Source organism: Populus euphratica, unplaced genomic scaffold, assembly GCF_000495115.2.
Source record: "Populus euphratica unplaced genomic scaffold, PopEup_1.0 scaffold133.1, whole genome shotgun sequence".
Taxonomy (NCBI): domain Eukaryota; kingdom Viridiplantae; phylum Streptophyta; class Magnoliopsida; order Malpighiales; family Salicaceae; genus Populus; species Populus euphratica.
In genome coordinates, this window is record NW_011499937.1 from 476,022 (window position 1) to 503,691 (window position 27,670).

Here is a 27,670-nt window from a genome sequence, read left to right on the forward strand (position 1 = left end):
TGCTATACCATGATCTTTCATATTATTCTTCTTATAAAAAAGAAAGAAAGAAAAACTCCCTCAGAAGGAAATGCTGACAAGTGATAGTATCAAACCAAGGTTGGTTGACGACGATCAAAATTTTTCCTACAGAAGGAAATGGAACCAGCACTAAATACACATACAAGACACATAATCGTGGTAATCAAGGATCTCAACAATTTTTACTCGAAATATTCAGTAGAAGCATGTCTTACAAGTGTTTATTTATTTATATTCAGAGAGTATGTGTTACAGGTTATTGATAGGAGCAGCAGGTCCAATTTTTAATACCATATTTAATTCCAAGTTTTCCAGTTCAAACACTCAAGGTATATGATATGAGTTTCATTTATTTTTCACTATAGACAAACCATATTGACTACCTTATGATTCATGCAGTCATCATCTGAGGCCTCGCAAAAAAAAAAAAAAAAACAGACAAGGATATCTTCTGCCGACGAGAATTCTTCTTCAAACGTTATTTATAGTCTGCTTGCTGAAAAGGCCCTTAGCAAAGACAATCTGTTTCCATCCTAGTTAAGGTTACTACATAATATAATGGATACAAGGCTGTTTGAGGCAGCTCAAAGAGGAAACATCGATTATTTGCAGCGGTTGCTGACAGAAAATCCATTAATCCTCAACATCACACTGCTGTCTGCTGAGAATCCCTTGAATATTGCTGCTGATGTGGAGCATGTCGACTTTGTGAAGGAGATTATAAAGTTGAAACCAGTTTTTGCCAAATAGGTAAACCAAGAAGGCTTTAGCCCAACGCATATAGCAGCAGCCAATGGCCATGTTGAGATTGTGAAGGAGCTAATGAAAGTCGACATCAAACTCTGCCGGTTAGAGGGAAGACAGAAAATGACTCTACACTATGCAGCTATCAAAGGGAGGGCGGAGGTGATCAGTGCAATGCTTTCAGATTGTCCTGATTGTATTGAAGATGAGACTGATCGAAAGGAGAATGCTTTGCATCTTGCGGTCAAGAATAACAGATTTGAAGCAATAAAGATATTGGGGGGCTGGATCAAAGACAGGAACAAGGAATACTTGTTGAACATGAAGGATGAGCAAGGGAATACAGTTTTGCACCTTGCAAGCTGGAAAAAACAACGCGAGGTAATAAATTCTTCTCCTGTCTGTTTCCTTTTTTCTTCCCGGTACTTACTAGCTCATATGGTTGATAAGGTTTTCTATTCCAGCTAGTTGCACTTGTACACTTGATCTCTAGATAAACCTACCAAGTCCTAGGTGATGCAGAAGTACAGAATGTCTTGATTACCTTTATTTTCACGATCACCCATCAAGGATGGATATCCAAAGACCTTTTGTCTATGTGATGCTTTTCCGGTGAAGAAGAGCAATCAGGTACTGACTTTGACAGGGCCACTGGGCTATTATTCAAAATATTTGTATTAAAATAGAGTTTCTTTCTTAGACTAAGAAAGGTCAAAATTGGATAGTTGAACCATAGGTGTCCCCATCTCCAGATATTTCTTGAAACCGAGGCCCTTGTGAAATAATTAGAATAATCATTAAACAAGATTTTAGATGGCTCATATTCACACTTTTCAAGTGGAACCTTTTGAGTTCATACTATAGCCAGAAAGATTAGCAACAGCCCCTACAGTAAGGGGAATGCCTATGTTTTGGTTGTTAGGTCGGCCCACCGTAACATAGAAATGTGCACCATCTATATTACAACAAAAAGAGATCAACCTAAAAATACATGTAAAGCTCAATCCATTTTAAACAAAAAAGGGTACCCTGTAGAATCTAGTCCCAATGATGCAGCGGGGGCCTGGTCTTTTCGACGCTGCAAACCAATGCTGAGGCTTAAACTTTCTGAACAGACCAGGCGAACACATGGGATGCAGAGAAGTACCAAGACCAGGAAAGCAAGCTGTCTTCACATTTCTAATAGTCTGATCACCAAGGACCACGTATCGATGTTTATTCTGAAAACTGAAGTGTCCATGTATATCTTGCCCCGTCAATTTTAGGTCTTTGGTTCTCGGGTATCAGGGGTTACAGGACTTCATCTAAACAAAGAGCTGCTTTTGTTTCCACGTTAGTAGTGGTTATGCATCGTATCAGGGGTTCTCAGCTTACGAGATCCGAACCTGAGTCTAGAAAATGTTGGGGATGGCCAACATACCAATTGACCCAACTTACTTGTGCATGGCCCCTGCAAATAGTCATCCAACTTAGCAACTGCAGTAATTGGACTACTGACTTAACATTTAAATCCAAAAAATATGCAAAAATGAGATAAGTTATCGTTGCAGGTGTTAGAAATGCTACTTGGAAGTGGAATTGTAAGTTCAGGCTCGTTGGAAGTGAATGCCATTAACAATAGTGGCCTCACCGCCCTCGACATGGTTCTAATTTTCCCAAGCGAAGCAGGGGATAGAGAAATTGTTGATATCCTTCGAAGCGCTGGAGCAACAAGAGCAAGAGATATTATCCACTCCACCATTCCCAACAATCAAACCTCTACTGACAACCCCTCAACACCAGAGAGATGCCTGTCAAACGGAAATAATTTGATAGAATACTTCAAGTTTAAAAAAGGGACGGATTCACCTAGCGAAGCGCGCAGCACACTACTAGTTATAGCTGTTTTGGTTGCAACTGCAACATTCCAAGTTGGAGTCAACCCTGCAGGAGGAGTTTGGCAAGATACAAACATTCCTGAGCATACTAATAGTACCACCAGCAGCAATGCTCACTTTGGAGGTCAGTCCATTATGGCTACCACAATACCGGTTGGCTTCATGCTGTTTGTGTTTTTCAACTCGGTAGGGTTTTCCATGTCTCTTTACATGATCTATGTCCTCACAAGTGAATTTCCCTTGCAATTTGAGCTTCAAATATGTCTGCTTGCTATCTATTGTACTTAAGGAACGGCGTTACCACGCATTGTGCCATCCAGCCTCCGTCTATCCGTCCAGTTAATCACAACAATATTGTCTTCAACTATGTCCGCTTTAGCACGAGTACCACGTCCACTTGCAACAATGCTCAAGAAATTTTTCAAGGACTTCACTCATAGAGTCGTTTGAAAGTGGATGGATGCAAAATAAGGCTTCGAACATGATTGTCTTGCTCACATCACCAAGCGAGTCTCATGCGGACACATTTTCACAAGGAAAGAAGTTGCTGGCTAGGTATCCAGTCGGCGTCGTATGAAACTAATGTATAGGATCTGTTTGTGGATTAAATATATGTTCTTTTGCACGCTTTGACATGTGTGCGCAAGTGATTTCGGTGCTTTCTCTCTGTCACAAACCTGTTGTAGTCTTCACAGGTTCCCCTTCCAAGGGGCTTGGTATCTTTCCTTCGGTTTAAGTAAAATTGTTTGTTCATGTTTTCCACTTGCAACACTGCATTGATAAACATTCCACCAGATATGCGCAGTCTGTTCCTGTTTTAAACACAGCTTCAATTACACCCACTGTAGCTAAGCTGGTAAAACAACTTCCAGAGCTCGGAAAAATCGCCAGCAACCCGACACACAGGTGCTTCAGTTTGTGATAAGGCGTTACACATAAAGGCCCTTCGGTCAACTAATGTGTCTAGTCTGAACTTAAATTTCAGTTTGTGGTGAAATTGTCGCTAGGAGTATGATGGAAGCATCTGAAAACACCTGCTAGTTACTAGTTAACAACCGGTAGTCTATCTGTTGTTTATGATTTACTATTTGGTTTTCCATTGCCTATGTGAAACAAAAACAATATAAACCCTCGAGGAAAAACTAAACAAAACAAGAAGATTTGTTCAAATGGACATTGAAAATGGCTTTCGATTTCTTCTATTACCAAGAAATTCTCCATTCTCTCATGTAATCCCCAAGATAACTCCTTTGCCAAGACATTCCAAACGGGAAATCTAAATTACTTTTATAGTTACTACTAGGAAATGAACTCAACCTGCAGCATTTTCTATAGAAAATTCTCTTACCTTGAGACATTGGTTTTAAGATTCTGCATGTAATATGTTTGTTCCTAGAGAATGCTATGGTAACCAGACGTCTAAAAAGCAGCAGGAACAATCTCATTTCTTCCTAGCAGACGCCAAGACATCACTACATTGATACAAGACAGGGAACATCGATTATTTGCAGCAGTTAGTTTTAATACTCAATATCCCGCTGTTGTCAACTGGCAAGTGACAATCCTTTGATTCTCATATGGGGCATGCTGACTTGTGAAGCAGATATTACAGGGCTAACGCCAGTTTTCCCATTGAAGCATATCAAGAAGGGTTTATCGCCATGAATATTATAGCAAAACCCACATCAAGCACAGATCACAAAAAATAACACTAACAACTAATTAAACAATAATTAAACTCCAAATTACCAATTAATACCAAGAAAATATAACTACAAGGGAACCATCAACCATGTTCTAAGCAAGAAAATAATAAATTGGCAGAAATCCTTGTTCAATACTTTCTTTAAGGATTAAAAAAAAGCTTAATCACCACCAGCCTTCTGGTAAACATAGGTAAGGCCACACTTACCACAGTAGTGCCTATCAAAATGATTAGCCATGAAAGTACCAGCACCACACTCAGCATTAGGACACTCCTTCCTCAACCTCTGGACCTTGCCGCTATCGTCAACCTTGTAGAACTGGAGTACAGCGAGCTTGACCTTCTTCTTCTTGTGCTTGATCTTCTTGGGCTTCGTGTAGGTCTTCTTCTTTCTCTTCTTGGCTCCACCCCTCAAGCGAAGCACCAAGTGGAGAGTGGACTCCTTCTGGATGTTGTAGTCAGAAAGTGTACGGCCATCCTCGAGCTGTTTTCCAGCGAAAATGAGACGCTGTTGGTCCGGTGGGATACCTTCCTTGTCTTGAATCTTGGCTTTGACATTGTCGATAGTGTCTGAGGACTCAACCTCGAGGGTTATTGTCTTGCCCGTCAAGGTTTTCACGAAGATCTGCATCTTCGCTTCTTTACTTTCAGAGATGCAGAGTAGATGCTGAAGATTTAAGACCAGGTTAGGGTTCGGCTGGGGTATTTGAGGAGGAAGGGGTATATTAGGGTTTTAGTTATAAGGGCATGAAAGTACGGATGTAGCCATAGAGCTGTTGGTTATTTACTGGGGCTAAGTTGGGAAGAAATTGTTGGACTCTCTCTTTGGGCTGGTTAAGTGGATGGTTGAAGCAGCTCAAAACAATTATGGTGTGTACGTGTATTATATGAATATTAGAATATGTATATATTATATTGAATTAAAAAGATATAAATATTCTTTAAATAAAATTTTGGATTATATTCGATAATATTCATACTTTATTTATTATTTATCAAATAAAACAACTATATTGAAGTTAAATTGTCATTTCTACTTCTAATGAAAATGGGACTACATCCACCTTGCAACTCTATGGTGTTTTAAAGGCTTGGAGTTTAAACCCATTTAATCTAGTTATGCACTAAGATATGGTAATTCCAGGCTGTCCTCATGGAGATGTTTGGTGAGATACAGACAAACGAGACCACAACAGCAGTTGCTGCAAACTAGCTTCGCAGGTCAGCCATTTTTGCTACCAGGAAGACAGTTGCTTTTGTCCTCTGTCGTGCAACTCAGTAGGGTTCTTCATGTCTCTGCATGATCCTCACAAGTAAACCCCCCTTGCAATTTGAGCCGGGGATGCCTATTCGTACTTTGTATTTTGCTTGTGGCTTTATTTTTTCAAGCATTAGACCAGCAAATCTCCATCTTCAAGTCCCGTTAAGCACGCCAGTCTTGTGTACAACAACGTCCATTTTGGCTAGGTCAGTTCGATCACTTACAGAGAAGTTTAGGAAGTTTGTCATGGACGTGGCTCCCGGAGTCATTTGAAAGTGAATGAATGCATAAGAAGCCAAAGCCAAGCTTGGAGAGTTAATTTCGTGTTAATATCATGGCACAGGCTTCAGACAGACTAGGGAGCAGGCTGTTGAATGGAGCATTTAAGATACCAAATCACCAAGTTTACAACTTACAGTGTGTCGTCAAAATTTTATGGGAAAAGAGTCTTTCTGATACGACAAGTAAAATGGTGGCCAAGTATCTAGGCAGCCTAAAACTAATGTATAAGACAAGTTTCATGAATAAATATACAAATATGCAGATCTGCCTGTGTTTCTGAATACGGGACTGCTGTGCTCTCTCTCTCTCTCTCTCAACTGTTTCTTACTCTTCACAAATTCCCATTCCAAGAGGCGTAAGAATCTTTCCTTATACTCAGATAATTGAGGCTTAGACAAGGGAAAAACTATGATTAGGGTTTTGGAAGAAAATTCACTTCATAAGCAACATAATGGGATTACTTTCAATAAGATGCTATCTCCATTCATCATCCTTCATTACACAAACAAATAATATGAGATCAGATAATTCTTGATATGCACTTAATTGATCAACACAAGATACAGCTTCAATCAAAAGACGGATGTTACATGGTTTAAAAGCCTTATTTTTCATCAAGAAATTTTGAAATTTTGTACGTTTTCTTACCAATCCTGCACTCAATCCCGCTGAATTTACAACTAAATACACGTTTCAATATTGATCCCCCAGCACTTGACCTCTTCATTTCGTTTACAACTTCTCTCTTTAAGACATCGCTGACATCCCCCAATGCCCAAGCCAACGATATATGAGGGCGTGGATCCTATTTGCAACATCCAACATAGTACAAGAGTCTTGTAAGATATATACAATCACACTTAGTAACAGATGTTCATGGGAATTACTTAATAATTAAGCTCACCTTATAAAATTCAGGAAGATTGTGGAGCTTATACACGTCATTAACAGACTTAATTTGCTTGGTAATCTAAAGCATTTGAAACAGAACCAATCATTGTTACATAAAATTATACAAACTTGAAAGGTGAAGAAACAAATACACAAACAAAATTTGTCAAGCAGCGTACCTCAGCTAATCCTCCAGTCACAACTTCTAGTGAAAGAAAGGTGCGTGTCTTGTCATCATTAACAAAAACTTCCCACTTATTAAAGTCAATCCAATATCTGCTTCGACAAAACATTGTTTCAAGGAAAAAAATTGCATAAACCCATAACAAAAACTTGCTTAAGCTTATCAAAACTGACCCTTTTTGAAACTGAAGCTTCTGCCGAAGCATAGCAATGACTGAATCAATCTGGTGAACTCGAATCGGCACAGTTCTTCCTAAGCTAATATGGAACTCTCTACCTAATGCAACTTGTTCAAGCTTGTGATCATCTTTACATAAAATATCAAGAGGAACATCGGCATCAACAACATGAAGACCAGGCACAACTAATGATATCCTGTTCAAGAACTGAACCACTTCCTCCTTCAACGCAGGTGGTATATTAACTGAAATCACATTGTTAAATGAACGACATTCTCTACTAATATAATTAAAAAAATTAACAAGGGAATTATGTAGAAGAAACCTGGAATGTAGACGTGCAAAGCATAGTTGCCTTGAACATGAGGGAAGCTTCTAATTCGACTGGACTGACCATTTAGCATGGAATCCAATGCACCTTCATTGCCAAGCATCAAACAGTTGGTGAGCAAAATAAGAAGAGGACTGATTCTAAAACATTAATGAAAGATTTGGTTGGTTACCGAGAGGATTAGGAGGAGTGAGAAGTGCGAGAGGAGGAGGTGGTAAAGCTATGGCCTCTGCTTTTGGGTTTGAAACAGGAGAGACTGATTTCGTTGTTGGTGGAGAAGAGGAATCAGAGTCTGAATCAGATGATGCGTCGCCGTATGAAGCTCTCAGTATTTCCATTCCGCCAAGGACAAAGAGGAAAGTTGCTGCTAATCATAGCCACGCCATTTTTAGATTGAATTGTGCACACCGTCCATTTGGTGAAATGCCACAAGGAATACTTGCAAGTTTACATATTTAAAAGAAACTATATGGCCATGACATCCTTCGCACTTCAAAACACTAAAAAAACAGGGATCTTTTTGCTAGTTAATTGATTTTTGTTTTTATGGTTCTCCGTCGGTACAAAATTTGAAAGATAATATTATTGAAAACGACCAAAAAAACCCTAGGACAAAAAACTAGAAAAAACCTAGATACCGAATATGCAGAGAAATAAATTGGTTATTCTGTTTCATCAAAAAATCAAGGAACGCACGGTTTGAAACGCCAAAATCAAGTGAAGGAAACATACCTAGAAAACCCAGAAAAAGATTTTGTTGAGAGAAGAACCAGGTTGCTTTATTTCTTCAAAATTTCGAAGAACCCGCCATTGACAACCCTTGAATCAAGGCTGTAAAACAAAATAAGAAAAAAACAAAGCCACTTATCCAACAATGGTTGATTCGGAAATGAAACTATAGAAAAATAGAAGATTAATGTATGTACCAGTACCCTGGAAAATAAAAAAGAGAAACCAAATCCAGGGCCGAGGGAATTTGGTTGTTTGGCAGACTAGGTGCCTCTGTCTGCAAATTGGTCTTTGGTAAAGTAAGTGCAGAGAAGAGAACGGGAGAAATAATTGAGGAGAGAAGATGGGAATGGCCTCACAGATGTCTTCTGTAAAGAAGAAAAAATAAAGGCGAGGGCCATCAATTCATAATAACATTTAGCAAACTTATACATATACCGCGCGTTGCTGAGGGACAATTAGCAGCAGCATGAACTGTTATGGCAATGGCAATTGACAGTTAAATCTGAAAACATTTGAATATAGAAGTGTGCTAAAAACAGACAAATAATTTTGCGATACAAAATCAGCTTGTCATTTTGTAGAGAAGCAGCGCTATTGCAATGGATAATGGCAATGGTGGTATTCATTTACGAATAAGATGACAGTAACTAAACGTTTGGAAATGCGAGCCAATTTATATTTTTTAAAAAAATTAAAAAAATAATAATTTTTTTATATTTTGAATTGTATTAATGTATTTTTTAAAAATATTTTTTAAATAATAAAAAATATTTTTTTATGCATTTCAAGATAAAAAAACAACCGCAACTATAATTTTAAACATAACCTAAATTTATATTAAAAATATAATATCAATCTAAAAAATAAAATAAAACTTAAAATATTTGCTAAAATTATATTAACTAGGTTTGGTTTTTTAATATTTTTTAATTTATTTTTTATAAAATTATCTTAAACTATGACTTAGATTATATAAGTTAATTCAATTCATTCGAGTTTTTTTAATTATTTAACATAATCTTGTTGTTAATTTTACTTTTTATCATATATTTTAAAAAAATAATTGATTTTTCAACAAATTTGTTGTTAACTTTACTTTCAAATTACTTATGTATGACTGTGTGTATGATTTATGGTTAAATTTCATATTTATAACCAGGACTTAGTATTTATTTTTGTATTGTGCAATTATAAAATATATTATTGTAATTATACGATAATACCTTTTTATTATTAATGAAAAACTTCAAACTCACTTCAAATCCCAAAAAAATAATAAAATATTTTCATGTGTTCGGATTATTGCCGTGTGGTCATAAAGATAAAATTCAATTGTTTTTTAATACAAATATAGTCAGAACAATATCACTGCTTTATCTATGATAAAAAAAAAAAAGAAGAAGAAGAAGAGAAAATTCACCACCCACTGATCTATCTAAGTAAACTCCACAGTTTGTTTTTGTTTTTATTAAAAAAACTAATACTTATCATTGAAATTGAAAATATTAGTCTTGTGGTGCTCCATCATATTAGTTAATTTATAAATTTAATTTTAAAAAATATAACTAAGAGTGAAAAATCATAAATGAAAATATTTTTATTATTTTTAACATGTCAGAAATTTTATATTTTCTTTACTCTTTATGCTGTATTTTTTATTTAAAGCAAACTCCAATGAATAACTAATAGTATATTATTAGCACCATAAAATTCTTTGTTTCTGTTTTTTTTTAAATAAATTCTAAAAAGTAATTAATAGTATTCCATTATCACTATAAAATTCTCCGAGAAGGACGTATATAATTTATAGTATTATAAAATTGATATCATGTATTTTTTTTTTCTTGTCTAAGGATTGTGGGCTAAGACTTTTAGCTCGATAAGTACATATTAATTTGAGCCAAGTCCTCCGAAATACTCTACTATTTTATCTGGGCCGAAAAGACGGCTAAAGCCCACAAAAGATTTAGAGGCAGCCGCGAAAAACCCTAATTCTAATAACTACTATAAAGCCGTAGACACCATTACATCCATCCCCGTTTCTAGTGCTCACTTTAAAACCCTAGTTTTTTGCCTCTAAAGTTACCCTTGCCGTTTCTTAAACAAAATTTGGTATTTCTAGAGATAGGAGAAGAAAAGAGAAAGATTGCTATGACGACTCACGAAATTCAAGCTCAACAGACCGGAATGCTGGGTTTTTCTTTGTATTTATGGAGAATAACTTTGCGTGTCGATTTTCCCGCTGAACTGAGTGATCTTTCTCTTTTGATTTCGTGTTTTTTTTTCCTTTTTTGAAGTGAGATTACAAGGATGATTTTCAGCTCCCTCTTCTGATTTAAGTTGAGGAAACTAGCTGGCCGAATCGAACCAATTTATTTACAGCCATTATTGAGTAATCTCTTTGTTTTTTTTTTTCGATTTTCAATTTTTTTTCGATTTTTTTTAAATGGTTATAATTTTGATTTTCTTTTGCTGTTGTGGGAATTTCGGAGATTACAGTGATGAATTACAGCTCCCTCTTCTGATTTAAAGTTGAGGAAACTAGCTGGCAGAATCGAACCAATTTAATTAACGCCACCACTGAGTAAACCCCGTTTTCCCTGGATTTGATTTGTTTTGATTTTGATTATTTGGTCATTAGATGTTGTTGATTATGATGAGGCAATAATATTATAATCCAACACTTGATCCGAGACATTTATTGTTCAGTGATGCCTAAAATTGTATGCTTCTGAATCTGCTAATGATTTGTTGCTGGTGCCTTTTGTTAGAAACTGAAGGCATTTAATTACCTTCTTTTGCAAACAAAAGCACTAACAGTTCTTGCTTAAAATGTTTGCTAATCTTGCGTATGATCAGATTTGTGGATTTTGCTAGTGAGCGATGTGTCCCCTCCAATTTGATTTCTTTGTAGTTGTTCTTGCTTTCCCCGAGTCACTCTTCTTAATCTTGATAATGTGTTGTGGCATTCCTATCGACGCAACATGAATTCAAGGTTGAAGTTGCCGTTCAGGAATTCAACACAACTCTATATGTTGCTGTTGGGTTAAGATCTCCATTGTTTCTTCTGAATCATCAAGTGATGAAAATTGGAAAAATCTTAGGACACCTTCCTACATAGCTTTCTAAGCTATGGATGAGAATAAAATTTCCATTCTGATGATGATTTTGGCCATGCTGTTTTAGTTACCTCCTAGTTATGTGACCCGCAACTGTACTAAGCTTTATTTAAAAAAAATATTATATTTGCATGTCTTTTCAATCTATTTTTGTAGTTTAAAAAATTTAAAATCAAATAATTTGTTTTATGAATACACTTTATCAAGTAAAAAGTAATTTATAATATCCAAAAATTAAACATGAATGGCTAATGGAGGTTTTATATTGAAATATTTAATTTTGAAAGATTTTATCGGGTTTTATTTATTAAATTTATTTATTAAAATAATTATTTATTCAAGAAACAATTTAAATTAATTGAATAGTATAAAATATGTTGCTTAATAAAGTAAAATTATTTTAAATGTATGATAAAAAAATGAATTTAAATATTATTGAAAATAATTCTGATGAAAAAACTTTTAAACAATAATTAATTAAAAAATAAAAAATAATTAAGATAAAATAACCAAATATTTGGCGTTACCCGTCTATTTTATCATAGTCCCAGCTGGACTCCTGTATTCTTAGTTATTACCAGGGTTTTGAAAAAAATATACAGCCCTTCACTCGCTGAGTTCAAACGACACGTTGCTGCTAAAAAATCTGAGAATTTAAGTCATTCAAAGGAAAAAATCATGCTAAAATATCTGACCAGGTTTCGGGCTCTATCCATACAATTAATTTTCATACCATCATCTCTCGACAAGCCTATGATGTTTTACCGCTAGTGTCTTGTACTCCTGTAGATTAAATGATCAACAGCCTATTATTAATCCCATTTTCAGACTCTAGTGAAAGGCAGACTCTCCTTGATGAGAGAGAAAAAAAGTATTAAAATTTTACTTGTTTTGGTGAATATTATTTTTTAAAATTATTATTTTTTATTTTAAAAAATATAAAAATATATATTTTTTAATATTAATATTTTAAAATCATAAAAAATACCAAAAATTATTATATTAATATTTTACAAGTAAAATTCTTTTTCAAAACAAAAAAAAGAAGAAGTCATGACGTTTCCTTTCACTACAATGGAGAGTGCTTGTACATACACTTCGCATGGGTCTTCCATGTTGCCTTCGATTCCTGGCATGTTGTTTGCCGCAAACGATTTCTTCACACGTCATGACCAATTATTTTTTTAGCATGTTTGAGATTATATTTATGGTTATTTTTTAAAATATTTTTTATTTAGAATATATTAAAATAAAATTTTTTAAAATTTTTTTTGATATTAATATATCAAAATAATTTAAAAATAATAAAAAAATTAATTTAAAACAAAAATTAAAAAAATATTTTAAAATACAAAAAACAAACAAATACATATTATATATCATTCGTGAGTGGGTTCTTATTAAAGACTGAGCTTGCTATTTCTGATGGAGACTCAAATTTACTAAACCATCGCAAGTGGATTGGGCTCACACACTCAAGTGATCAGCTGAAATTGTCAAATCTGGTCCGTACTGGCAAGGGATCGACTGCAATCTCCAGCACGAGCTCGAGGCTAGCAAAATGGATGCATGTGAAGTTCTGAAAACGACTCCACACGGTCTGGGCTAATAACATATCAAGGAATCTGCTGTTGATCTTAGTGGGCTGTGGGGCCGAGCTGTTAGACAATCACTGAGCGTTGGAAAATGGGCCTAAGGTGGGCCTATTTAATCAACTTACCTGCACTCCACTCATATGTAAACCATTCACTGTAGATAGTGGCGAAGCCCATGAATAGATATACCAACTCTGTTTTTTCTTTTTTATTATTTTCATGGTATTGTTTTTATTTATACGCTGCCCTCGGACACCAACATGAATTATTTTCATTCATTTATTTAACTGTAAAAAATATTTTTGGGTTATTTCTTATTTGTGGAGTTAAAATCTTTTATCAATTAAATCTTAGCCCAACTATTTTTTCACAATTTAAATTTAAATTTGATACAGTAATACGAACAAATTCGTATACATAGTCTGGGTGAAGATTTTTCTTTCTGCATTGAATGCTAATGGAACACGTGTCAAGATCAGGTCATTTCATGAAAAGATAAGGTGAAACCCAATTCAAGAATGTGCAAGTCAAAGTTATGATGAGGCCACTAGGGCGCAGAAAGCTATCTAAGAGAGACTTTTGGCGCAACTGCCCAACCGCCAACCACGGTCATGGGGTAAGAAAAGCGAGCTAGCTCAGGCATGCGGTCACATGATCCACATCCATTTGCTCGTAGGCATCGTTATCAGACCAGATTTGAAGGTTGGTCTGGCTAAGTAGGTAGGTTTTGGCCCTTTTGGGTTGCATAAATTAATTTAAAAAATTTAAAAAATATTTTAAATTTCAATACTTTAAATAAAAAAATTTAAAACAATTTATTTGACTATAAACTTTCTAAGTTATAAATAATAAAGTTTAAAAAGTTATTTTAAAATAAAATTTTATTCTACATTAAAAAAATACTATATTTTTTCTAGTGAATATATATTATATATATTAAAATGTTTCAAATATCATGTTAAAAAATAAAATATTTTTCTATACAGTAAATTTTAAAAAAAGTTAATTAATAACTAACTAAAAAATAATCTCTAGCCAGGGAAAAAATATATTAAAAAAATAAATTTCAATTAAATTTTACTTGATTATCCGAGTCACGGTACCAATTAAGTTTTATAATGTTTTTACTCCTCTCAGTCTTTTAACTTATTCAAACTTATTCAGACGAGTTTAACTATCAAGTTAACTAATTAAGTCTATCCAAATTTAATAATTATGCTTGGTTGGTGAATAGCGTGTAGCCGCTTGCAAACTTGTTTTTCAATTGACAATATTGTTAGTGGTTTATGTTATTTTTTTAATAAAAGTTTTAAAAAAATCTTTTTCTATCATATAAATTATAATGTAATGTTATTGTGCTTATGTGAAAGGCAGGTTATGGATGGTGCGGAGTCAATGGATAAATTACTACTTATATTTTATTTATTTATTTATCATTTCTTTTTCTTACTTTTCATCTTTATATAAGCTTTTTTTTTTTATACCCAGAGAAACAAAAAAAAGAAGAAGAATAAAACTGCAATAAAATTCCTTTTTAGCTTATAAAATAATATAAATTATTTTTTGATATCTCATTAATTTAATAATTTAAATTTTCTAAGTTAAGATAATTTTTTAATATAATATTAAAGTTTTATAACTAAACAATTACACGTTCAAATTTTATTTTCTAATTAAAACTAATTAATAGTACAATATAGTGCAAGTCTATTTAAATTTTAAGTTTAATTTTTTTTATTTGATATAGTACATTAAAAATAATATAAATTATATTTTATAATTTTATCTAATAATTTAAAATTTCATATTAAAATAATTTTTTGATAACCTAATAGCTAAACCATTATAATTAATAACTACATTATAATTAATTGCATGATAATTAAATCGAGGTAGGGCAAGGGTATGATAGACTATGAACCTGGCTTACATGATTTGAATTGTTCAATCCAATTTTTTTATTAAAAATAATATTATTTTTTTATTTTAAATAAAATAAAATTTTTTAAACTCTTGACCTAGACTTTCAAGGTGGGTTTAATAATTTTGATAACCATAAAAAAACCAATTAAAATACTAATTGCATGCATCCATAACTCTACACGGAGTACATTTCAAGACAATCAAAGACATAGATTTAGTTTTAAAACACGAATCATAGCACTATAATAATCAATATATAAGAATTATTTCAATCTAATACATATAAAAAATAAAAAATGACAATCTACACGCGTTGAAATTTGCCCTAAGTCTAACCTGTATAAGAATGATGATAATCAATGGATTACGCACTATGCAAAACCATGCTCTCTTGACTTTTTGCCAGCAGAATCATGACCGAACGTGGTCAAGAAGAAAACTATGTCTTTCCTTGGAATTTAATTTACATTCATCAAATCCCACAGGCCTTATAAAATCTAATACAATAAAATGAATGGTGCAATGAGAACAGTACTAAGAACTTAGCTAGAAAAGTCAAGAAAAGTTTCGTTGCCTTTACTTTCCAAGCCAACAATTTTCTTCCAAACTTCATCCTTTACCATCCACCAACTCGATTGAAATTATTACATGATAAGAACAAGCTACAGCCCCATGAATCTGAAATATTTTAGTTGGAAGTCGGTGGTGCCATATCGTGAAGAAGTGCTTAAATGGGAGTGTACAATGCTACCACACAACGACATGTGCACCATTTTCAAAAGGTCAAAACATTCACGAGGGACCCCATGTCTCCATTAATTAATACCCAATATAAATATCATAATGTCCTTCCATGGGTGATCACAAGTCATAACCCGACTTTGATTTCACGTTGCCTCCTCACACGCAACTTGAAGAAGCATAGCCACTAGAAAACAATGCTGCCCACTTTATTTCATTTCACGCTGTTTCTCCTTTCCTTTAATACTGCTGGTGGTTCCTTTGCTCGTAATACTGGTGGTACGTCCAAGAGCGCCGTAGGTGACAGAAAGGTGGTCGTCTCTCCTGAAATGTCTACAGGACCGAATGGAGAAACCGGTTCCAGTACAGGAGCTAGTGGTTCCGAACATGGGCCTAACTGGGACTTTAATTGGGGGTGGGGTTCTAGTCCACATGAAGGATGGGGTTACGGGTCTGGCTCGGGCCGGTCACATAATGGGTTCGGGAGAGGTTTTGGGTATGGGTTTGGTTCTGGAAGCGGGTCGGGATCAGGGTATGGTTATGGGTCTGGAAGTGGTGGCGCTCAAGGTGGCGGGTATGGTGCTGGAAGTGGGCCCGGTAATTCTGCTGGTGGTGGCAGAGGTGGAGGAAGTGGCGGTGGTAGAGGTTTTGGTTATGGGTTTGGTCCTGGAAGCGGGCCGGGCTCAGGGTATGGTTATGGGTCTGGAAGTGGTGGCGCTCATGGTGGCGGGAATGGTGCTGGAAGCGAGTCCGGTAATTCTGCTGGTTGTGGCAGGGGTGGTGGAAGTGGCCGTGGCTTTAGTGGCTATGGGACACGCTCACCATCCGACTCCCGACGAAGAACCAACCATGGGTGATGGAGTTGGCTTGGAGTCCATGCGTGCAGGTCTTTGTTAGGCCAAGCGTGATGTTTCTCTCTGCGTATTTGTAGTGTCTGCATGGCGTGTAAGCTATCTTGATATGGTGCATAGCTTGAGTGAGTTTGCACCATATTTTATCCTTTATTACATATATGGATATGCTTTTAGTGATATAACTATGTTTATTCTGCTCTTACAAATATATATATGAAAAACCAGTCATTTTCTCACTTGATTTCTGCGTTGATTATTATTCTCTCAATTATTCTCAATTTTTCTTCGATTTGGCATACAATAATTAATAGCAAGTACTGCCTGTTCATCCCTATATATACTATATGTTCAGCTTTTGTTAATTATGTGGTCTCTAATCATATAATTTCCTTAATGAAGCCCCTAGCTAGACTATCTTTCTGTCTATTAATTTAGTTACTCCTTCCAATTTGTCCCCTAAGATTGTTAATTATTTTGGACCGCAATATCTCACTGTCCTTTAATTTTCTAATTAGAAGTTAACTTAAAAGCTTAATTAGTTTATTTTGAAACAAAAACTAAGACTAACTCATCAATTCGCCTCATCTTAATTATGATCATCTATGAACTTAATTAGTTTATTTAAAATACAACTACATTAACAAACTGTTGGGATTCTGCTTCTAGCTGTGTCGAGTCTGTCGACATGTGATCCCAATCATTATCCTCTCCCAAATCCTGTTTCTATGTATAGCCATGATCAAAAAGGCCTCTTTTTTCCTTTTCAGTTCTTTTCCTATTGATTTCAAGAACCAAGCCAGCACTGTATGGCATGAGATAGTATATCAAGAAAAGCCGAGGGATTTTTTTTCTTTTTCTGGACAACTACAATCAATCCTCCAAGATTTTTAAATTATGTTTTGGCAAAAATAGATGGATGGTAGCTTGTAAAACCTGGAAATTCACAAGCTATTCTAGGGCAGGACTGAAACGGAAAAAAGTTCTGAAACCATAAGTAAAGTTGTCCTAACAACTCGTGCTCACTCTTCTAGGTTAGAAATCAGATTGAATGTCACCACTCAGACACCAGCATAGAAGGACATGTATTGGTGACGTGAGTTATTAGATTTGTCATAACACAACATGTCCCAATCATCAAAGTCGGGCAAATAAATGAGTGCAGGCAGCTTATTTTTCTTATAACTTGATTTTCTTCAACCTAATTAATTAGTGGGTCATGGTTCATCTGGACATTTTCTGCCCCAAGTCTGGACGTATCAGAACTGGACATCCGTACATGTCCATATCCCTATCTACCATTCCTGAAAGCTAGATACTGTCCCGCTCAACGGGTTGACTAAGCCATGACTAAGGCTCCAGCTACATCAACTACCAGTCTAGAATCGACAATTTAGAACGGAATGGATTAGATTTCAAGTTAAATCAGAAAGGAAAATTGAAAGGAAAATTGACTTCGTAAAGTTTGGTTGAGTTGGATTGATCTGGTTTTATGCGGGTTGACTCAATGATCCAGGCTCTAGGCTCTTATCTGAGCCGGCCCTAAAGCTGGCAACCATGCTTGAAAGTTGAGGAACCAATTCAAATTACTAATTACATCAGGAAAATCTGGGAAAAGAAACAACTTGTATAAATCGAAGACTTAATTAAATAGAAATTAGCTACTGTCTATGATAGACCAACTAAAGGACAGTAGCATGTCTAACCTGCATAGAATAGGAACCATATTCCTTCTATCACACTAGAAGTTAGAACTCGTGAACCCAAAACATGGAGCCATCAGCAGAAGATAGACACAGCGCAGATGTCAGCAAGTATCAGGATCGAAAGAGATGAACAACGGCAGCAAAGTGTGCAGGGTTTCGACCGGTAATGTTCTGATCATTGCTTATCAAAGACTAAACATACTAACACGGTATTTAACATGGTTTAGTAAATTATCTATATCCACAGAAAAAATCTATATTATTACAAATATATGGAGGACGAGGAGACTTACTCAAACTTAATTTTCATTACTCTCACACATTGCTGTATATGGAAAAAAGGCTGGTGTTCTTGACAACCACTCCACTTTCTCTCATTTTCTCTCATGTTCTTGTACTGCAATCTTACACTCTCAACCTTAGCTCTCTAATAATACCTCTATTTATAGATATCAATGATAAACTTTTCTAGCACATTTGTCAATATGAAAGGGACAAGAAAGCCATAAAACATGACATCAATTATGCTATAAAATGTGCTTCCACTTTGTACCAAGTGGGTGATGAGTTGTTCCATTTGTACAAAGTGGAAGTGGGGGTATTTGCTACAATAATGATAATATCTTAACAATCACTCCATTTAGCATTTGTACAGGCAATTGTCCTCTTGCTTCTTCAAAACAGGTTTGCACCCTGCAGCTTTTCCAAGCTTACCATTCTAAGAGCATCTTCGACCATGTTTATAGATACTTGCCAAACCTTTCAATCACCAGAATCACCCAAACACCCCTTTGTTCACTTTAAAGGATCACTTCAACTAGATGATCTACCATATCTTATTTGAATAATGTTAATGTTTATCTCTGGAACAACACTCTCATTCGAGCGTATCAACCATGCTTGATCCGGAATGATTTATCAAGCTTTACACAAAGGCTTACAACACCCCCCCAAACAGAAATTTCTATTCCTAAATGCGACAGTCATTATCTGAGTATCTCAATATGATCACAAGCTCACCACTCTTCCAAGAGTTTACTCATTCAGGAGTTGCGTCTGCTCTCTGTTCCATCATAGGAACCATGCTTTACTTCTCCGCGAGTCTCTCGCTTTTAGTCCTAAGAGTTTAGGTAACTTTCCACTTTTAACCATATGGGCAACCCATCAAAGGTTGATCCATATTTGTCTTCATACTCTGAGTATTACAATGCTATTATTGAGCTTACCACCTTGATAAGAGTCAACTTGTTCTAGGAACCTGCACATGCCCTCTGCTCCTACATAGCAGTTGCGTCTTAATGCTCCACAAGTCATCCACTTATTGTGCAAGGCAAATATCTTCTAGCTCATTGATTTTTAGCATGGAGGCAATATCCATCAAAATCAATTTGATATTTATCTCCATACTCATAATAGCCACTTCTTATCTGTCCATACACTTTTCCATTCATATCTAGCCATCACATTGACTCTAGGGTGTTTTAAAATGAGGCTTATATCATGGCCCTCACACTTTCTTTTGAGGTGTCTCCATACAGAATGGGGCGGTTTGAACTTGGACTCATTTCATGGCCCTTACACTTTTTATCTAAGGTGTCTTCACCTGTCGTCATGAGGCAGTCTGAACCTGGACTCATATTATGGCCCTCACACTTTCTTTTTGAGGTGTCTCCGTTCGCTATCATGTGGCGGTCTCATCCTTCTTCATTGAAGATGACTTTAGTGGCTCCAAGATTCTCTACCACCATGTGGACCTGGAAAAGATCACTGCTACTAATCACATAGAAAGAGAGAGTTGCGGTATACTCCTCGCAATCCTCCATCTTGATTTCTATGTTTGCAGCTTCTACGCTTTTCTGCCTGATAGCTCCATCGACACTAACTCTATTTTGGTGTTCTTCGCTTTTCATAGGTGGTCGTACCCCCTTAATTATGTGCCTCTACAATAGCTCATCTTTCTATCCTTGCATGCATTGGAAAGGTCCTTGCATGTTGTCTTTATCAAGAGCACAAGAGACTTCTTATTATACAACTTTTCATATAATATCTCTACTTTGAGCTTCATCTGGAAACTCTTCTTCTCCTTGCACCTATTGTCTTATTACAGTACTTCATTGGATCCTACAGGTACTCCTACATAATCTCCATGTACTCTTGTATAATTTCTGTTCTCAAGATTTCTTCATATTCTTTACTTTTATGTTTCATGGCAACTCATTTTGTCACAGCGCTTATCCAAGTCAAAATAAGATACCAATCTTTATCCTCTTGTTATATTTCTCTTTCATTATCAAAGTCTTCGTCAATTCTTCCTTCGAAAAACTGCAATCACCAAATGTAACTTCTTTTGAGAAATCACCACTCCATCAGATCCATAAATATACAAAACCTAGCTATTTCTCTGTGCTGTCATCCTACTAGTCTTCAATAGTTTCATTATAAACTGTTACATATATAAAAATAGTACTATATGGATAATTCTTCAATTAAGCAAGTTCCTAGGAAAGATTGGAGGGGTCACACCAGTCCTGCTTAAAACTCAATCTCCTAGACAGAACTTCTTAGGCCATATCTATTCATCATACTGTCTTTCTGTATATACAACAATTTGCTAGCTTTATTGTGGCTTTCTTTTATAAGTGATCTAAAATATCTTGGTTTTATACCTGATTTCTCACCATCTGGCTAGACCACCAGTGCTTATATTCATCAAGATTGGTCTTCATCAATTTTCACTCTGCATCTCAAATCGTTCACATGATCGGGTGTCCAGAGTGTCCTAATTTTACCTTCCCTCAAAGCAATTAAATAAAATCTCCCCACTTAGCATTTCAGCACATGTAATTGGGTAAACATGCATAATTTCTTCTTTATTTCCATCGACCACCATGATGACCTTCAGATGCCTTTTAATCAGGCAATCTCTCCTAATAATTCTCCATCACCACTTTCGGTCCAAATCTCAACAATCAAACTGTATCATTGCATCCAGAACAATCAAATTAGTTGGAAACAAGTCTAAAATCATCCAAATCATATTTTAGACGGCTAAGATTTGATCAAAACAATTCTAGCCTGATGAACGACCCAGATTCAATCTCAGATCCGGTTGCACGTAGGATCAGCCATACTGGATCCTATCCCTCGGCTTGGCTGATGACGTGGTAGGATGAGTCCCACCATGCTGATGTGTCAACTGACTGGTTGCTGACATGGTGTGCCAACCATGCACGCTGACACCATGATTACATCATAATGATTTCATCCTTATCCAGGCTAGTTATGTGGGTTGGGTCATTTGGTATTCGGGTTGGGTCAGTCCATTCGGGAGAAGAGGACGCATGGCACGCGTGGGGTGCGTTTTCACGCTTGGGCAACCTCCTCGTTGACGCTTGCAAGAGCGTGCAACCATGTCTGACGTTCGATTTTTATGCTGTTTTCACCAGTGTCCTCGTCTTTTCCTCCTCTACACGGTGGCATGGTCAAAACACAATTTTAACAACTTTTATTTTTGAGCAAAAAATCAAACACTACTTTAAACCATATGCTCTGATACTAATTATTGGGGGTTCTGACTGGTGATGTTCAGATCATTGTCTATTGAAGACTAAGCATACTACTACGATATTTAATGTGGTTCAGTAAATTGCCTACATCCACGGGAGAAGTCAGTATTATTAGAGATAGATAGAGAAAGGGTTACAACACAAATACATGGAGGAAGAGGCTCACTCACACTCAACTTTCATTGCTCTCACACACTGCTACACATGGCAACAAGGCTACTGCTTGTGACAACCACTCAACTTTCTCTTCTCTGCTCTCTTGTTCTTCTACTGCACTCTCGCACTCTCAACCTTTGCTCTCTAATAATACCTATATTTATAGGCATCAATGATAAGCTTCTTTAGCATATTTGTCAACATGGAAGTAAAAAAGCTATAAAACATGATATTAATTATGCAATAAAATATACTTCCACTTTATAACAAGTGGGTGATGAATTCTTCCACTCGTACAAAGTGGAAGTGGGGTATTTGCCACAATAATAATAATATCCTAACACAAAGACAGTGAGCACAAAGGTGATCTAACTTCTAAAACTAGCTTCCACCAGATAATGAGACACTATAAATCATTCCGGCTTGATATTGCCTATTCATCTTCATTTTGACTCACCTGTAGTTCAGGTTCACTAAACTTCCTACCGAATTAGCAACGATCACATTCTATATATGCCTAGCATTTCCAGGACTATCATAGGACGAATGTTATATTGCACATACATAAATGGAGAGCAACCATCAACATTATTTAGAGATACTCAGAAGTTTAGAGCGACAACAACTATATCTTGGCTAGAAAATTCCCAGAAAAGAAAATACAAGAATACAAGAAAACTATGGATTTTGAGTGGATAGTCAGAAAACTAGTAACCAGACATCAATTTTTGGTCTCAAAGTTGGTGGAATTACTGCTACCCAGAGCTTTAGGGACCTAAATATTTATATTAAGATAAGATCTACGATAATTGATTCCATCAATACTCAAAATTCCTTAAGTCGGCGATCATAATTCTGCCAGCTTCTGTTTCTGATTTCAAATTGGATTTTGTCGCAACATTGAAATCTCATCACATGTTCGCAACACGAAATGGCATCTTCTCTTTTCCTTCAGAAATATCATGATCCATCAAAATATATCACCTTGATAAAAGGAGTGTTTTCTCCAATCTTCGAGGCAACTTAGGTTGATCCAAGTTTCTCTTCAACTTGTATTTGAAGACAAGTTTACCGAATTCTCCTCTTTCTTCCCAAAATTCTTCAACTATGTATAGGCCATCATAAACGAATATCGGGTTCAAATTTTTGCGCCAGCCAGTACCTTTTAAGGAAAATGTTTTGGAACTCTTAAGCTTTACTTTGTAAATGACTCGTACAGGAGTCTTACGATCCATACTGTGCTTCAATGCAAGATTGCCCAGTTGAAGCTTCTGATCTTTAACTGCTTGCCTGCCTCGAACTGTTGGATTTCCACCATGACCGGAATAAATGAGGACATCATACGATTCCATGTTATTGGGGTAACGCTCAGACACGACAATGCTAGTGGCCAGTGAGATCCCATTCTTTTTCATATAATCTATACCGTTATAAAAGTGACAATGAAGGCCGATTACATTTAGTTCAGCCTGAAATCGAAACTTGTCACCAATGTTAACTCCAAGAACCGGACCCACTCGTTTGCTTGTATCAATCCATTTTTGGTGATCTTTAATAAGTATTGCTGCCTTTCTAGGGACATTATAATCTCTCTCCATTTTTGGCTTTGCTACATTTTCTTTCGAAAGCTTCGCAAGTGTTAGATGAAACAATCTCAAGACTTCTTTCACTTTATCACAGCTAGCACTTGACCCTCGATGTCCACCGGTTTCCTTGTTGCCCAAAGTACCATCAGACCTCATCGACCTAAAACCTGCTACAATAGACTTCTTCCTGTTTTGTGCAAAGATTTTCTTGGAAACAGAACCTAAATTCTGATTTCCTGCATAACTATTTTCTGAGGCATTTTCTTGGGAAACAAAACTGTTTTGCTTACCGCAACCGTGGGCTGAAATGTCATATGAAACAGAAAACAGATTCTGTTTCACAGCAGAACAAACCTGCCTGGTTGAAAAGTCTGAAACTATCCCTGGAGGATGGGATTTCTTCACGGCAGTTTCCGCAGAAGCTTTCTGCACAGGCTTAGCAGCAGAAACAGCATTTGGTAAACAGACTTTGGAAGCTGAATGCAAATCCCGTCGCCCAAAACCACTAGGAAAATCTCGCTGGACAGAAGATCCTTTCAATATCCTCGGAGGAGGGTACTTTCTTCTCGCAGCTTGAGTACTAACAAGATTTTGTGGAGGCTGTACGTGATCAACAATATAATCTTCACCATCTCTTGAGTCCATCACAACAGGAAATATTCCGCACACTCTGGGAAATTCACGAATCGCATCTACTCTCCTTCGCTTAAGCTCTGATGAACATCGAGCAGAAGTCCTGGTCCCATCCATTGTAGGTTTAATTTCTATTCTGGTCCCATCCACCTGCATTAGAACAAAAACAAATACATCACAAAAGAACAGCAATAAAAACAACATACACACACACACGCTTAGAAAAACATAATAAATTGCACTGTAAGGCAAGAATCAACATTCTCACAATCCAAGAACGAAAATCTATATTCTAAAAGAAAAGGTAAAAATTCACTTCAAAACAACTACTTCAAGAACCAAAAAAATCATGTAAAAGAAGGACTGAAAAAGAACCTGAGGTACCGTTGAAGCTGACAAGTTCTAAGTTCAAGAAGTTGGCAAAATCTTAAGCTTCTCGGTTGCTTTTATAAGCAGGAATTAAAGGTTTTTCTTTTATCCTTTTTGGCTTCGATAACTTGAAAGGACAATGAAAATCAACAGCATTGAAGTAGTGAGGGAAATAAAACGGGGCGGTTATGGAAATGAGTTTTGAACGTGGAGCTCCTAGGGCTAGGTCGTGTATTTTCATGAGAAACGTGTAGGGGATAGGCTATGGCCACCTTTGAGAGGCATAGCACTTGTGACTAGCATGCAAAATATTGATGAACATGCGGTATAGGATTAAGGGCGATAACGAATCATGGATACTTGATTAGGTGATTAATTATATGCCATTTCTTTTACATGGCACCATTTGTCTTTAATTATTGATATCTAATTAATACATCATATTTTTGTGATAAAACTAACAACATAAATATTATTTTTTGTGCCTTCCAAGTTTTACTAGTATATTTTCATGTTCTTAAAATGTAATTTCCTTGTACATATCCACAGAGGATATAAATAAATTGGCTTTTAGATTAAAATAAAATTTCACATGATCAATATGGAAAATTAATAAAGTGATTAGAATAATTGTTAAAGAGTAAAATTTGTATGATCATTAATAATTATTAAAATCTTATTAATATGGAAACTTTTTATTCTTGTTAATTATTTGTAACAATGCATTAGTGATTAATTATTTTCATCAACTATGAAAATCAAAGGTGAGGTTATTAAGAAAGAAAACTTGTAGTTTCTATATATCTTCATATTAACTATATTTTATAATTGTTTATCTATATATAAATATAGTTTTTATAGTTATTTGAAGTTATCATATGATTTATATTTGGTACAATCAGTTAGATTATGAATTAACGAAAATAATAAGAATAATAGTTGGGTCATGATGTATTAATGAAATCTGTTAGAACTAAAATTTATAGAAACTTGATAATATAAAAATATTTTTTAGTAAAAATGTTTTCTATAACTCTTCTCATTTATAAAAATTGAAATAATCTAAATTTTCAAAACATTTCTATAAATTAAAATATCCCAAATTTTTAGTTTAACACTAGACCGTGTCCACTCATTATGCTATGAATAAGATTTCAAATTAATTTCTAACTCTAGAGAAGAAAGTGCCGACATTATGAATGTGTTTTTTCATATTATAATTTTTTAAAATTGAACAATAAAAAGATAATGTTTACACCTAATAAAACGAACTAAAAAGCATAAGACCTAATAAATAAGTAAAAAGTATTGTTAATATTAATTAAAGACTAAGTGGGAGGCGATCTTTCTTATAAAAAAAATATTGATGCAAATGCAAATATTTTACTTCAATTGTCCCTTTTAATTTATACATTTTCTTTTATTTATCCAAATGGTTCATTAAAATTTCTACATAAAAATAATTTTTTTATAAATGCATCATGCAAATATAGAAATAAATTAAAATATTACTTATAACTTAAAAAGAAAGTTAAACTAAAAAACAGTTAAAAGATGAGAGAGAGGGTATTAATTAAAACTTATACTTTAAAAAACAAATAACAAAGATTTAGGGATGGTAATTGAAAAAGACAAACATTACTAGGCTGGACAAATCAAGCCCGTGCACTTAGTAAAAAAAAAAACTTAAATGTATTTAGTTTAATTTTTTTAATAGACTACAAATCTCAGACTTGATAAACAAGATGTCATTATTGGAGGCATTTTTTGGTCATCAAAGATCATGGTTCGAGTACTTGGATAAAAAAAAATTGTTTTCAACTTGTTTTTTAATCTAAAAAAAAGTTGAAAAAAGCATGCTAAAAACCTTAGTAAAATTATTTTTAATTGTAAAACATTATATAATAATTTTAAAAATTTAAAATCAAATCAAATCAAAGTAAAATTTATAGTTTTCAATCTACTTTTTCCTACATATTTAAAGAACAAAACTATCCTTATCAAATTCCCTTTAAGATGAACCTATTTACACCAAGTCCAATTTTTTGTTTATAACCTAAATATAGCTTACCAAACTCTTTACTCTCCTCACCCTTTTCCTTCACTCTTTTTCCCCTCTTAACAATGAGAAACAAAAACACAAAAAAAAAAAAATAAAGTTTTAGATTAAAATGTTAAAACCTTAAACGACAAGGATCAAATATATATAATTTAAGAGATCAAATTAATTTTTTTTCATGCTTTTTGTTTTTAAAAAAATAGCTATTTTGGTTAATTTTAATCCTTGTTTTTTTTTTAAATCATTTAACAATAACATAAAATTCAATTTCATCAAATCATGTTTCAATTTAATATCATCATATTTTATAACACGTCAATATGTTAGACCATGTAAACTGAACACATAAAACCATGTCAACATAACTTGGAAAGACAACATTGAAAAGAAACAAGGTTTAATGACTAAAGTGAAAAAATTCATGGACCTAGAAGGATGAAAACATCTATATTTTTTTTATCCTTGTTTTTGTAATTGTTATTTGTTAATAACCTTATATTCAATTTCACAAAATCAAGCTTCAATTTAATACTAGAATATTTTATGAAAATTGAATATGCCATAACATGTAAATATAAACAAATCTCAACATATAAAACTACATCAACATAATTTGGGATGAAGAAATTGAAAAGAAACAAAGTTAAATGACTAAGTAAAAAAAAAAAATCAAGGACCTAGGAAGGAAAAAGTAACTATAAACAATGATGTGAATAGTAAAATATAGACATAATTTGGAATGAAGAAATTGAAAAGAAACAAACTTAAATGACTAAGTTAAAAAAAAAAATCAAGGATCTAGGAAGGAAAAAGTAACTATAAACAATGATGTGAATAGTAAAATATAAGAGGATGAAGATGAGGTTAATGTATGAAAAAAATTCCAATTAACAAATGAATAAAAAATAAAAGAATCAAGAAAATAAGGATTTAAAAAAATAAAAAGTCAAGATTATGGATCTAAGGATGAAAATGAAAATAAATTAAAATTTAATAGAAAAAGCTAAAAATCAAAATTAAAAATTAAAACATTGAAGGTTAAACCTTAAATATAAAAAAAATATTGAACTAAAGAGAAAAATAAAAAAGAAAAATCAAATTCATAAAAGAATTCAAAAGAAAAAAAACAAATAAAATCAATTTCCAACGAACTTAATGAT

The 27,670-nt window shown here is 34.5% G+C and overlaps 5 protein-coding genes and 1 long non-coding RNA gene across 10 annotated transcripts; 2 read left to right on the forward strand and 4 right to left on the reverse strand.

Annotated features, from left to right (window-relative positions):
* The first annotated feature begins 275 nt into the window (after positions 1 to 275).
* LOC105136626 (ankyrin repeat-containing protein At3g12360) lies at positions 276 to 4,447 on the forward strand. Its single transcript, XM_011042031.1, is given in 2 exon segments — positions 276 to 1,146; positions 2,316 to 4,447. Coding segments are annotated over 2 exon segments (1,344 nt in total). The 5' UTR covers positions 276 to 579; the 3' UTR covers positions 3,093 to 4,447.
* On the reverse strand, positions 1,596 to 2,414 carry LOC105136625 (uncharacterized). The gene is made up of 2 exons (XR_844387.1): positions 2,332 to 2,414; positions 1,596 to 2,215 (listed from the first exon to the last, which is right to left on the reverse strand). It is a non-coding gene; the product is annotated as an uncharacterized LOC105136625 (long non-coding RNA).
* On the reverse strand, positions 4,359 to 5,058 carry LOC105136623 (ubiquitin-40S ribosomal protein S27a-like). The gene has a single exon (XM_011042030.1). It carries the CDS (start codon positions 4,976 to 4,978, stop codon positions 4,508 to 4,510), a length of 471 nt encoding a protein of 156 aa, XP_011040332.1. The 5' UTR covers positions 4,979 to 5,058; the 3' UTR covers positions 4,359 to 4,507.
* A 1,263-nt stretch (positions 5,059 to 6,321) lies between these two features.
* On the reverse strand, positions 6,322 to 8,788 carry LOC105136627 (U6 snRNA phosphodiesterase-like protein). 4 transcript variants are annotated; one of them, XM_011042036.1, is made up of 8 exons: positions 8,548 to 8,788; positions 8,207 to 8,242; positions 7,647 to 7,813; positions 7,469 to 7,561; positions 7,139 to 7,388; positions 6,961 to 7,057; positions 6,795 to 6,860; positions 6,322 to 6,695 (listed from the first exon to the last, which is right to left on the reverse strand). In XM_011042036.1, the coding sequence occupies exons 3-8, from the start codon at positions 7,810 to 7,812 to the stop codon at positions 6,495 to 6,497; spliced, it is 873 nt and encodes a 290-aa protein (XP_011040338.1). In that variant the 5' UTR covers position 7,813; positions 8,207 to 8,242; positions 8,548 to 8,788; the 3' UTR covers positions 6,322 to 6,494. The 4 variants fall into 4 exon arrangements, with proteins under 4 accessions (XP_011040338.1, XP_011040337.1, XP_011040335.1 ...); XM_011042035.1 differs by having other exon boundaries at positions 7,647 to 7,838; positions 8,207 to 8,305; positions 8,407 to 8,788; XM_011042033.1 differs by having other exon boundaries at positions 7,647 to 7,974; positions 8,207 to 8,305; positions 8,407 to 8,788.
* Positions 8,789 to 15,688: 6,900 nt separating this feature from the next.
* LOC105136628 (glycine-rich cell wall structural protein 2-like) lies at positions 15,689 to 16,679 on the forward strand. 2 transcript variants are annotated; one of them, XM_011042038.1, is made up of 2 exons: positions 15,689 to 16,218; positions 16,333 to 16,679. In XM_011042038.1, exons 1-2 carry the CDS (start codon positions 15,782 to 15,784, stop codon positions 16,439 to 16,441), a joined length of 546 nt encoding a protein of 181 aa, XP_011040340.1. In that variant the 5' UTR covers positions 15,689 to 15,781; the 3' UTR covers positions 16,442 to 16,679. The 2 variants fall into 2 exon arrangements, with proteins under 2 accessions (XP_011040340.1, XP_011040339.1); XM_011042037.1 differs by having other exon boundaries at positions 15,689 to 16,679.
* Positions 16,680 to 22,843: 6,164 nt separating this feature from the next.
* LOC105136664 (YDG domain-containing protein At5g47160-like) lies at positions 22,844 to 24,199 on the reverse strand. The gene has a single exon (XM_011042089.1). The coding sequence runs from the start codon at positions 24,197 to 24,199 to the stop codon at positions 22,844 to 22,846; it is 1,356 nt and encodes a 451-aa protein (XP_011040391.1).
* Positions 24,200 to 27,670: the final 3,471 nt, after the last annotated feature.